We start from the raw sequence: 13,135 nt of genomic DNA, 5'->3' as shown, positions 1-13,135 counted from the left end.
GTTGTTTCTGAGAATGTGACATAACGAAAAGTCTCTTACTGCTGGTGGAAATTCAAAATGATATTACTTTGGAAAACAGTTGCACAGTTTCTTATAATGTTAAAGGTAGACCTCCTATGATTTAACAATTACATTCTAGGTATTTACTAAGACACAAGAAAACATATGTCTACAAAAAGATCTTAGAAGAATGTTTGTGGTAGTTTTCATGTCTAATAACTAAGAACTGACAAAACCATGAATGTCCATCAGTAGTACAATGGATAAATCACTTGTGGTATATCAGCAGCACATGCTAATCAGCAACAAAACCAATGTGTTGTTGATACGTACAACACGTATGAAACTCAACAACTTTAAGTTAACAGAAGAATACAGACACAAAAGAATACATATTATATAGTCTGTTTTTATAGATATCAAGGACAGGCAAAGCTGATTTATAATGATAAAAATTGGAGAATGGTCACCCATAATAGATGGGATTTGACTGAAAGTAGGCATAAGAGACATTCTGGCAGGCTAGAAATATTATTTATTTTTAATAAGTTGGGGATTATGTATCTTATATGATTTATAAATTTATTATGATCTGTGCATTTCATTGTATATAAATTTTACCCCCTACCCCCAAAAATGTGATGGTTGGAGAGTCAGAAATCTGGATTTAAATTTTATTTTCTCCACTCACTAGCTTTAGGCAAGTTATATAACTTCACAAAATTGCAGTTTCATCATATGTATTGTGGGGTAATAATAATCCTTACTACAGAGCCATAATGAGAATCAAGTAAAATAATATATGCAGAATATTTACTAGACAGCTAAGAGCCTAATAAGGATGTTATTATAAAATGTGAACATGGTTTTTTAAAGTTATTAATATAAATAAATAAATAATAGGAGGCCAAATGTCATTAATGACGAATCAACAATGTTACCATTTAAATGATTCTTTATAATGTACAAATTGATTGTTTGAAGATAACATAATGTCTCGTTAAAAGGATGCATTGACACTTTGGGAGGCCAAGGCGGGTGGATCACCTGTGGACAGGAGTTCGAGACCAGCCTGGCCAACATAGTGAAACCCCGCCTCTACTAAAAATACAAAAATTAGCTGGGTGTGGTGGCACGTCCCAGCAACTCAGGAGGCTGAGACAGGAGAATTTCTTGAACCCAGAGGGTGGAGGTTGCAGTCTGACCCGAGATCGCGCCACTGCACTCTAGCCTGGGTGGCTGAGTGAGACAACATCTCAAAAAAAAAAAAAAAAAAAAAAAAAAGAAAAGAAAACAAGAAGGATACATCAAAATCATAATTTAGAAGGGAAACAACCTGTAATTAAAAATCTACTCATCTGACAAAGGTCTAATTTCTAGAATTTACAAGGAACTTTAACGTATTTATAAGAAAAAAACAACCTCATCACAAAGTGGGACAAAGGATATGAAGAGACACTTCTCAAAAGAAGACATTTATGTGACCAACAAGCATATGAAAAGAAAACTCAACATCACTGATCATCAGAAAAATGTAAATCAAAACCACAATGAGATACCATCTCACACCAGTCAGAATGGTGATTATTAAAAAGTCAGGAAACAATAGATGCTGGCAAGCCTGTGGAGAAATAGAAACACTTTTACACTGTTGGTGGGAATGTAAATTAGTTCAATCATTGTGGAAGACAGGGTGGCAATTCCTCAAGGATCTAGAACTAGAACTACCATTTGACCCAGAAATCTCATTACTGGGTATATACCCAAAGGAATACAAATCAGTCTACTATAAAGACAAATGCACACGTATGTTTATTGCAGCACTATTTCCAATAGCAAAGACTTGGAACCAACCCAAATGCCCATCAGTGATAGATTGGATTAAGAAAAGGTGGTACATATATCCCATATCCCATGAAATACTATGCAGCCATAAAAAGGAATGAGATCATGTCCTTTGCAGGGACATGGATGAAGCTGGAAGCTGTCATCCTCAGCAAACTAACACAGGAACAGAAAACCGAACACCGCATGTTCTCACTCAGAAGTGGGAGTTGAACAATGAGAACACATAGACACAGAGAGGGGAACAACACACACCAGGGCCCATTAGGGGGTAGGAGGCAAGGGGAGGGAACTTGGAGGATGGGTCAATAGGTGCAGCAAACCACCATGGCACATGTATACCTGTGTAACTAACCTGCACGTTCTGCACATGTATCCCATGTTTTTTTAGAAGAAATTTTTAAAAAGAAGAAAAAAGTCTTTTTATCGTAAAATAAATAGAAACCTATTACCCAAAGATTTGAAATTAGAAACAGAAAACAAATTATTCATAATCCCACAATCTATCCAAACCACTTCTACCACTTTTTAATGTTACAAATAATCTTAATATCTAACACGACCAATTAGTTTAAGTCATTGAACATGCATACATTGGTATCTGTCATTTTCATTTATTTAGTAGTTTTTATTATAGCTCATTGTCGTTTACTTTCCTGTCTTTTTTTCTTTCCTTTCGTAAAACAGTATTCCTTTAAAATATTATGTACATATTTTGCACTTTTTAGTTAACTAGGTTAAATACCATATTTTTTGTCTAAAGCCCTCCTTAAATAATGAACTATAAAAATTCCATTAAATGATAGAAGCTGATTAACAAAGCATGTTTTCATTTTATGTTGATCACAGCAGATAATAAATTATTAGGATTTGTAGTAAAGTTAAAGCATAGCATTTTCAATATATATTACTAGCAGTCTTCTTGTTATCTGAAGGTCTTATAGCATAATTGTGACAACATTAAATCTGACTGAGGCCTTTACCAAAAGTCTTTATAATGTTGATTAAGTAAATAAATCTCTATTTAATATAAGTCTTTACTATGTGCAAGACATTATAAATTCAGTGGAGATATGAATGGAGAAGAAATGAGCTGGTGGACATAAGATATATTTGTGGCAGTTTCTAATCAATAGATCTGAGATTGTAAGTTGTTTACAAGCCCAAATTCAGATGATATATATATATATATTTTGATCACTGGCATTGTGTTTTACCAAAATACAAACTGTTTACCATCGCTTAAAATTGGGAGCTCTCATATAAAACTTCAGATTTCTGACCTCATCTTGTATACATAAGATCTGATAGTTTCAGATTGGAATTGCTCACTTCCACCAGGCAACAGTTAACTGGGACCCAGTAGCAGGTGTGCCATTTAGAGGGCATACCTCAAGTTTTCCAGAGACACCACCTGGCCAGCCTCATTCAGTTACCTGCTTAGGGTTTAACAAACCCACCTCACAAGGAAAAGGAAATAAGTAGCTAAGCAAGAAGAGAAACTGCATTTGGCACTCTGCTTTAATTTAATAGGCACTAAATATTTGAGAAAGAGAGAAAAACTGGTAGGAAAAAATAATACAATAAAAGAGATGAGAATTTTGACAGAAAGAACTCTTGCTTCCAACTTTCTCACTTCAACAGCTGTTCAGTAATGCCCACCCCAAGTGTGCTTGTTTTTTCAATGCTGTGCCTGGGTAGGCATTGAGTTATTATGTTAGCATACTACCTTGCTCATTTACTACATCTCTACTACAAACTGTTGCCCTTTTGAAGTACCTCTTGTGAATGTTTTGCAGTAAGTGCTTATATGAATGTTGTTTTCTCGATTCAAAAAAAGTTTGACATATTATTAAAATGCACATCATTGTTTGATTTTTACACAGGCTGAAGAGATCACTTTAACAATTGGCCAAGCATTTGACCTGGCATACAGGAAATTTCTAGAATCAGGAGGAAAAGATGTTGAAACAAGAAAACAGATCGCAGGGTTACAAAAAAGAGTGAGTAAACTAAGCTTGTTGTTTTACATTTGTGTGATGTAAGTACAGGGAAACTTGCATATCATCAAACAAATTTAGAAGACCTGCCATTAAATTTCCCCCACACTGACTGATTGGAACTCCTTTCACTATGTTCCCATAATTTTTCATTCCTGATCCCCTGCATAGCTTTTTTTTTTTTTTTTTTTTAACTATTTTATATTGAATTCCCACAAGAACTTAGTGTTCTCATGTGACTTTGCTTCACTTCCTGATGCTTCTCATGGGGATCAGAGCAGCAGAAGCAGCAGATGCTGGGTAAGTGGTTTTTCATGCAGATCAGATTCCTTGGTAATTAAATTATGCCTTTCTCCACTCTTCAAAATCATCATAAGCAAGTTTCACTGTCTTGTGGTTATATTCCAAGATTATGGGTATAGTTTGCACAGTCCAACAAGAAAACACAATGTTGAGATATTAGGAACATAAAATTTGCACACACATACAAACATATTATAAATTTAAGTCTTTCAATGATCTGAAATCCTCCAACATTTCCCAAACTTTATCAAACAGTTTTCCCCCATGCACAGCAAAGTACATTAAGGTATTGCATAATATAAATTCCTACTCATAACTGTAGCCGGTATATTCCAAGAAAAAAAAAAACAGAAAGTTATTCAATAATCATTTTCTTTTTAGATCCAAGACTTAGAAACAGAAAATATGGAACTTAAAAATAAAGTACAAGATTTGGAAAACCAACTAAGAGTAACTCAAGTATCAACATCTCCAGTGAGTATATTGAATATGTGTATGTTTTCCTTAGAAACAAGATTTTGTGGTGATGAAACATCTCTGTATCACTAGTTCTGCAATATTTCATATAATACTTTGGGATCAGTAATTTCAAAATAAACATGCATAGAGATGAAGGCTGCTAAGCAGTTTAATTTAAAACTTAAAATTACCTAGTTAGTTCAAATCAGAGTTGTTTTCTATGTTGCTGTTTTCCTCTGGGTTTTCTAACGTAATTCAACCTTCGACTTAGTCTTTTTTTTTTTTTTTTTTTCATTTTTTTATTATACTTTAAGTTCTAGGGTACATGTGCATAACGTGCAGGTTTGCTACATATGTATATTTGTGCCATGTTGCTGTGCTGCAACCATCAACTCGTCAGCACCCATCAATTCATCATTTATATCATGTATAACTCCCCAATGCAATCCCTCCCCCCTCCCCCCTACCCATGATAGGCCCCAGTGTGTGATGTTCCCCTTCCCGAGTCCAAGTGATTTCATTGTTCAGTTCCCACCTATGAGTGAGAACATGCGGTGTTTGGTTTTCTCTTCTTGTGATAGTTTGCTAAGAATGATGGTTTCCAGCTGCATCCATGTCCCTACAAAGGACACAAACTCATCCTTTTTTATGGCTGCATAGTATTTCATGGTGTATATGTGTCACATTTTCTTAATCCAGTCTGTCACAGATGGACATTTGGGTTGATTCCAAGTCTTTGCTATTGTGAATAGTGCTGCAATAAACATACGTGTGCGTGTGTCTTTGTAGTAGAATAATTTATAATCCTTTGGGTATATACCCAGTAGTGGGATGGCTGGGTCATATGGTACATCTAGTTCTAGATCCTTGAGGAATTGCCATACTGTTTTCCATAATGGTTGAACTAGTTTACAATCCCACCAACAGTGTAAAAGTGTTCCTATTTCTCCACATCCTCTCCAACACCTGTTGTTTCCTGATTTTTTAATGATTGCCATTCTAAGTGGTGTGAGATGGTATCTCATTGTGGTTTTGATTTGCATTTCTCTGATGGCGAGTGATGATGAGCATTTTTTCATATGTCTGTTGGCTGTATGAATGTCTTCTTTTGAGAAATGTCTGTTCATATCCTTTCCCCACTTTTTGATGGGGTTGTTTGTTTTTTTCTTGTATATTTGTTTGAGCTCTTTGTAGATTCTGGATACTAGCCCTTTGTCAGATGAGTAGATTGCAAAAATTTTCTCCCATTCTGTAGGTTGCCTGTTCACTCTGATGGTAATTTCTTTTGCTGTGCAGAAGCTCTTTAGTTTAATGAGACCCCATTTGTCAATTTTGGCTTTTGCTGCCGTTGCTTTTGGTGTTTTAGACATGAAGTCCTTGCTCATGCCTATGTCCTGAATGGTACTACCTAGATTTTCTTCTAGGGTTTTTATGGTATTAGGTCTAACATTTAAGTCTCTAATCCATCTTGAATTAATCTTCATATAAGGAGTAAGGAAAGGATCCAGTTTCAGCTTTCTACTTATGGCTAGCCAATTTTCCCAGCACCATTTATTAAATAGGGAATCCTTTCCCCATTTCTTGTTTCTCTCAGGTTTGTCAAAGATCAGATGGCTGTAGATGTGTGGTATTATTTCTGAGGACTCTGTTCTGTTCCATTGGTCTATATCTCTGTTTTGGTACCAGTACCATGCTGTTTTGGTTACTGTAGCCTTGTAGTATAGTTTGAAGTCAGGTAGCGTGACGCCTCCAGCTTTGTCCTTTTGACTTAGGATTGTCTTGGCAATGCGGGCTCTTTTTTGGTTCCATATGAACTTTAAAGCATTTTTTTCCAATTCTGTGAAGAAACTCATTGGTAGCTTGATGGGGATGGCATTGAATCTATAAATAACCTTGGGCAGTATGGCTATTTTCATGATATTGATTCTTCCTATCCATGAGCATGGTATGTTCTTCCATTTGTTTGTGTCCTCTTTGATTTCACTGAGCAGTGGTTTGTAGTTCTCCTTAAAGAGGTCCTTTACATCCCTTGTAAGTTGGATTCCTAGGTATTTTATTCTCTTTGAAGCAATTGTGAATGGAAGTTCATTCCTGAATTGGCTCTCTGCTTGTCTGTTACTGGTGTATAAGAATGCTTGTGATTTTTGCACATGAATTTTGTATCCTGAGACTTTGCTGAAGTTGCTTATCAGCTTAAGGAGATTTTGGGCTGAGACGATGGGGTTTTCTAAATATACAATCATGTCATCTGCAAACAGGGACAATTTGACTTCTTCTTTTCCTAACTGAATACCCTTGATTTCTTTCTCTTGCCTGATTGCCCTAGCCAGAACTTCCAACACTATGTTGAATAGGAGTGGTGAGAGAGGGCATCCCTGTCTTGTACTAGTTTTCAAAGGGAATTTTTCCAGTTTTTGCCCATTCAGTATGATATTAGCTGTGGGTTTGTCATAAATAGCTCTTATTATTTTGAGGTACGTTCCATCAATACCGAATTTATTGAGTGTTTTTAGCATGAAGGGCTGTTGAATTTTGTCAAAAGCCTTTTGTGCATCTATTGAGATAATCATGTGGTTCTTGACTTTGGTTCTGTTTATATGCTGGATTATGTTTATTGATTTGTGAATGTTGAACCAGCCTTGCATCCCAGGGATGAAGCCCACTTGATCACGGTGGATAAGCTTTGTGATGTGCTGCTGAATCCGGTTCGCCAGTATTTTATTGAGGATTTTTGCATCGATGTTCATCAGGGATATTGGTCTAAAATTCTCTTTTTTTGTTATGTCTCTGCCAGGCTTTGGTATCAGGATGATGTTGGCCTCATAAAATGAGTTAGGGAGGATTCCCTCTTTTTCTATTGAGTGGAATAGTTTCAGAAGGAATGGTACCAGCTCCTCCTTGTACCTCTGGTAGAATTCAGCTGTGAATCCATCTGGTCCTGGACTTTTTTTGGTGGGTAGGCTATTAATTTTTGCCTCAATTTCAGAGCCTGCTATTGGTCTATTCAGGGATTCAACTTCTTCCTGGTTTAGTCTTGGGAGAGTGTAAGTGTCCAGGAAATTATCCATTTCTTCTAGATTTTCTAGTTGATTTGCGTAGCGGTGTTTATAGTATTCTCTGATGGTAGTTTGTATTTCTGTGGGGTCGGTGGTGATATCCCCTTTATCATTTTTTATTGCGTCTATTTGATTCCTCTCTCTTTTCTTCTTTATTAGTCTTGCTAGCGGTCTGTCAATTTTGTTGATCTTTTCAAAAAGCCAACTCCTGGATTCATTGATTTTTTGGAGGGCTTTTTGTGTCTCTATCTCCTCCAGTTCTGCTCTGATCTTAGTTATTTCTTGCCTTCTGCTAGCTTTTGAATGTGTTTGCTCTTGCCTCTCTAGTTCTTTTAATTGTGATGTTAGAGTGTCAATTTTAGATCTTTCCTGCTTTCTCTTGTGGGCATTTAGTGCTATAAATTTCCCTCTACACACTGCTTTAAATGTGTCCCAGAGATTCTGGTATGTTGTATCTTTGTTCTCATTGGTTTCAAGGAACATCTTTATTTCTGCCTTCATTTCTTTATGTACCCAGTAGTCATTCAGGAGCAGGTTGTTCCGTTTCCATGTAGTTGAGCGGTTTTGAGTGAGTTTCTTAGTCCTGAGTTCTAGTTTGATTGCACTGTGGTCTGAGAGACAGTTTGTTATAATTTCTGTTCTTGTACATTTGCTGAGGAGTGCTTTACTTCCAATTATGTGGTCAATTTTGGAATAAGTGCGATGTGGTGCTGAGAAGAATGTATATTCTGTTGATTTGGGGTGGAGAGTTCTATAGATGTCTATTAGGTCCGCTTGGTGCAGAGATGAGTTCAATTCCTGGATATCCTTGTTAACTTTCTGTCTCGTTGATCTGTCTAATGTTGACAGTGGAGTGTTGAAGTCTCTCATTATTATTATATGGGAGTCTAAGTCTCTTTGTAAGTCTCTAAGGACTTGCTTTATGAATCTGGGTGCTCCTGTATTGGGTGCATATATATTTAGGAGAGTTAGCTCTTCCTGTTGAATTGATCCCTTTACCATTATGTAATGGCCTTCTTTGTCTCTTTTGATCTTTGATGGTTTAAAGTCTGTTTTGTCAGAGACTAGTATTGCAACCCCTGCTTTTTTTTGTTCTCCATTTGCTTGGTAGATCTTCCTCCATCCCTTTATTTTGAGCCTATGTATGTCTCTGCATGTGAGATGTGTCTCCTGAATACAGCAGACTGATGGGTCTTGACTCTTTATCCAGTTTGCCATTCTGTGTCTTTTAATTGGAGCATTTATTCCATTTACATTTAAGGTTAATATTGTTATGTGTGAACTTGATCCTGCCATTATGATATTAACTGGTTATTTTGCTCGTTAGTTGATGCAGTTTCTTCCTAGCCTCGATGGTCTTTACATTTTGGCATGTTCTTGCAATGGCTGTTACCGGTTGTTCCTTTCCATGTTTAGGGCTTCCTTCAGGGTCTCTTGTAAGGCAGGCTTGGTGGTGACAAAATCTCTAAGCACTTGCTTATCTGTAAAGGATTTTATTTCTCCCTCACTTATGAAACTTAGTTTGGCTGGATATGAAATTCTGGGTTGAAAATTCTTTTCTTTAAGACCGTTGAATATTGGCCCCACTCTCTTCTGGCTTGTAGAGTTTCTGCCGAGAGATCTGCTGTTAGTCTGATGGGCTTCCCTTTGTGGGTAACCCGACCTTTCTCTCTGGCTGCCCTTAAGATTTTTTCCTTCATTTCAACTTTGGTGAATCTGGCAATTATGTGTCTTGGAGTTGCTCTTCTCAAGGAGTATCTTTGTGGTGTTCTCTGTATTTCCTGAATTTGAATGTTGGCCTGCCCTACTAGGTTGGGGAAGTTCTCCTGGATGATATCCTGAAGAGTGTTTTCCAACTTGGTTCCATTTTCCCCCTCACTTTCAGGCACTCCAATCAGACGTAGATTTGGTCTTTTTACGTAATCCCATACTTCTTGCAGGCTTTGTTCATTTCTTTTTCTTCTTTTTTCTTTAGGTTTCTCTTCTCGCTTCATTTCATTCATTTGATCCTCAATCGCTGATACTCTTTCTTCCAGTTGATCGAGTCGGTTACTGAAGCTTGTGGATTTGTCACGTATTTCTTGTGTCATGGTTTTCATCTCTGTCACTTCATTTATGACCTTCTTTGCATTAATTAGTCTAGCTGTCAATTCTTCCACTCTTTTTTCAAGATTTTTAGTTTCTTTGCGCTGGGTACATAATTCCTCCTTTAGCTCTGAGAAGTTTGATGGACTGAAGCCTTCTTCTCTCATCTCGTCAAAGTCATTCTCTGACCAGCTTCAATCCGTTGCTGGTGATGTGCTGCGCTCCTTTGCAGGGGGAGATGCGCTCTTATTTTTTGAATTTCCAGCTTTTCTGCCCTGCTTTTTCCCCATCTTTGTGGTTTTATCTGTCTCTGGTCTTTGATGATGGTGACGTACTGATGGGGTTTTGGTATAGGTGTCCTTCCTGTTTGATAGTTTTCCTTTTGACAGTCACGACCCTCAGCTATAGGTCTGTTGGAGATTGCTTGAGGTCCACTCCAGACCCTGTTTGCCTGGGTATCAGCAGCAGAGGTTGCAGAAGATAGAATATTGCTGAACAGCGAGTGTAGCTGTCTGATTCTTACTTTGGAAGCTTCCTCTCAGGGGTGTACTCCACCCTGTGAGGTGTGGGGTGTCAGACTGCCCCTAGTGGGGGATGTCTCCCAGTGAGGCTACTCAGTGGTCAGTGACCCACTTGAGCAGGCAGTCTGTCCGTTCTCAGATCTCAACCTCGGTGTTGGGAGATCCACTGCTCTCTTCAAAGCTGTCAGACAGTCTTTCGAGTCTGCTTAGGCCTCTGCTGTTTCCCCTGTTGTTTTTTAGCTGAGCCCTGCCCCCAGAGGTGGAGTCTATAGAGATAGGCAGGTTTCCTTGAGCTGCTGTGAGCTTCCACCCAGTTCGAGCTTCCCAGCGGCTTTGTTTACCTACTTAAGCCTCAGCAATGGCGGGCGCCCCTCCCCCAGCCTGGCTGCTGCCTTGCGGTTAGATCCCCACAGACTGCTGTGCTAGCAAAGAGGGAGGCTCCGTGGGCGTGGGACCCTCCCGGCCAGGTGAGGGATATATTCTTCTGGTGTGCCCGTTGCTTAAAGCGCGGTATTGGGGTGGGAGTTACCTGATTTTCCAGTTGTTGTGTGTCTCAGTTCCCCTGCCTAGGAAAAAGGATTCCCTTCCCCCTTGCACTTCCCAGGTGAGGCGATGCCTCGCCCTGCTTCAGCTCTCGCTGGTCAGGCTGCAGCAGCTGACCAGCACCGATTGTCCGGCACTCCCTGGTGAGATGTCCCCAGTACCTCAGTTGAAAATGCAGAAATCACAGGTCTTCTGTGTCGCTCGCACTGGGAGTTGGAGACTGGAGCTGTTCCTATTCAGCCATCTTGCTCCGCCCCCTCGACTTAGTCTTAAGTTTTATTAAATAATATAATTTTTCTCTTTGTGGCATATTCTTCTTTCATTTCTATTAATTACTATTTGCTGAGTTAGATTTAATGACTTATGCCAGTCTCCCCTTGAAGTGCTCAACTTCATTATAGGAATTCAGCTGTGAGCAAGACTGAACCTGGTTTCTTATATTGCATGGTAAGGGTTTCCCACTGAGAGTGAGGCAGTTGTATTTCAAACATTAAAATGAGTGGTATTCTCTGCATACAAAACTCAAGTCCTTGTAGTTAAAGTATTTATGTCTGATTTGTCACAGTTTTGAAATCCTTTTCCCAATACCATGTATGATATCATTATTACGTGATTTTGGCAAAGGGAATTTATTGGTATAAATAAATAATAAATAAATAAGGTGGAATTTAAAACAATATTTTTTCTAGGCAAAATATATTCAGGAGAAGATGATTTTTGGTTTGAATCATCTGTACTACTGATATTCTCTGTTAAAGTGTATTTATTATTCTTCATTTAAAATATTTAATATCTAAGCCAAGCACAGTGGCTTATATCTGCAATCCCAACATTTTGGGAGGTCAAGGCAGGCAGATCGTTTGAGCCCAGGGATTCAAGACGAGTCTGGCAACATGGTGAAACCTTGTCTCTACAAAAAATACAAAAAATTATCCAGGCATGTTGGCACACCCCTGTAGTCTCAGCCACTGCGGAGGCTGAGGTGAAAGGATGGCCTGAGCCCAGAGGTCATGGCTACAGTGATCTATGATAGCACCACCCCACTTCAGCCTGGGTGACAGAGAAAGAAGCTGTTTCAAAAAAAAAATCATATCTAACTTATAACATAAACATGAACTGAAAAAAGAAATTTGTTGCAAAATTTTTTATGGAAGCTTACTGTGCTTCAATGAAAATATTCATGTTTTAATATCTAATACTAGAATCATTCACAAGGTCATCACTATGAATAAGAATATTTCTATAGAAGTTTCATTTTGGGTTTCAAACTTGGCACACTCTGGAAATGGGTCAAAAAATGATCTTTCCTGTAAACTCACATTTTTCCACCCCCCATATGAAAGAGTGAGCATTTCCATTGCTTGGCTTGTGGGTTTTGTGTTTTGTGCCAGTAGGGCTGCTATGGCCTTGATGAGAGAGGTTGGGACTGAGGTACTGACATCTGTGCTGGAGCATCCTCTTCAGGTTCTGGTTTTATTCTGATATTCCTTCTTATTTTTTCTTGTCACTGTTTGCTGCTCACCAGGATTATGATTTTTTCTCGCCTCTCTAACTGCAAGGGACAGAACATCAGCTCAAATTTGTTATTCAACCTTCCATCCCAAGATGAAACACACATCCTCTTGGGTCTTGTTGAAAATCATATTATAAGCCATGTTGTGAAATATACTAGGAGAATAAAAATAAATATACTTCATTTATATGAAGGGGAAGTAACTTTTTCAAGGAGTTTTGATAACGTAGTTGTTTCTGGAATTCATCACGTATGAAGAGTAGCGTTGCTTTCGTTTTTGTGTTGACAAAGGAGTAAAGTAAGCTCCATCAGCTTTTTGGATCCAAACCCAAAACTGGTCATTGTGTATCCTCTTTATCTGAGGAAGAACATTTGAGAAGAGCAAAGAGGTTTCAAACATATTAATCAAACTGCATCCTACCTTTTTTATCTTCCCAAAGCAGACACTGCTCTGAGAAGAAGGTGGGTCAGGATTTGGATTATGAATGTGCATTGGTGATCTCATAGGGTTACTGAGTCAGCTTCAGAAGTGACAAAGGACAGGAGGAATGACAAGATGACCCTTGCTTTGGTGTCTTTGACCATTTGGCTGAAATAGCTATTTCAAGTGGAAAGCATGCAAGTTGGTATATGAAGGAAACATAACCTGTTCATAAGCATAATTCATTTATTTGGCAATTCGCACTAGTAGAGCCAGTTATATATAAAAAGTAAAAATATTGAAAAAGCCATGTTTTAAAATGAATTAGCCCTCCCAAGGTTACATCATGTAATAATTATTTTAGGCATTGTGTTCATCTCGGCCTGGAT

General features: G+C 38.1%; 1 protein-coding gene across 6 annotated transcripts in view; it reads left to right on the top strand.

Moving 5' to 3' along the window:
- The window catches only part of GULP1 (GULP PTB domain containing engulfment adaptor 1), a 317,623-nt gene that overhangs the window by 280,431 nt on the left and 24,057 nt on the right, over nt 1-13,135 (top strand). For all 6 annotated transcript variants that reach the window (XM_010370291.2, XM_010370290.2, XM_030916892.1 and 3 more), the window contains exons 8-9: nt 3,732-3,848; nt 4,530-4,622. In XM_010370291.2, the coding sequence (XP_010368593.1) occupies nt 3,732-3,848; nt 4,530-4,622 (210 nt within the window). The remainder of the gene's footprint in view (nt 1-3,731; nt 3,849-4,529; nt 4,623-13,135) is intronic.

Source organism: Rhinopithecus roxellana, chromosome 14, assembly GCF_007565055.1.
Source record: "Rhinopithecus roxellana isolate Shanxi Qingling chromosome 14, ASM756505v1, whole genome shotgun sequence".
Taxonomy (NCBI): Eukaryota; Metazoa; Chordata; class Mammalia; order Primates; family Cercopithecidae; genus Rhinopithecus; species Rhinopithecus roxellana.
This window is presented reverse-complemented; position numbering and strand designations above follow the sequence as displayed.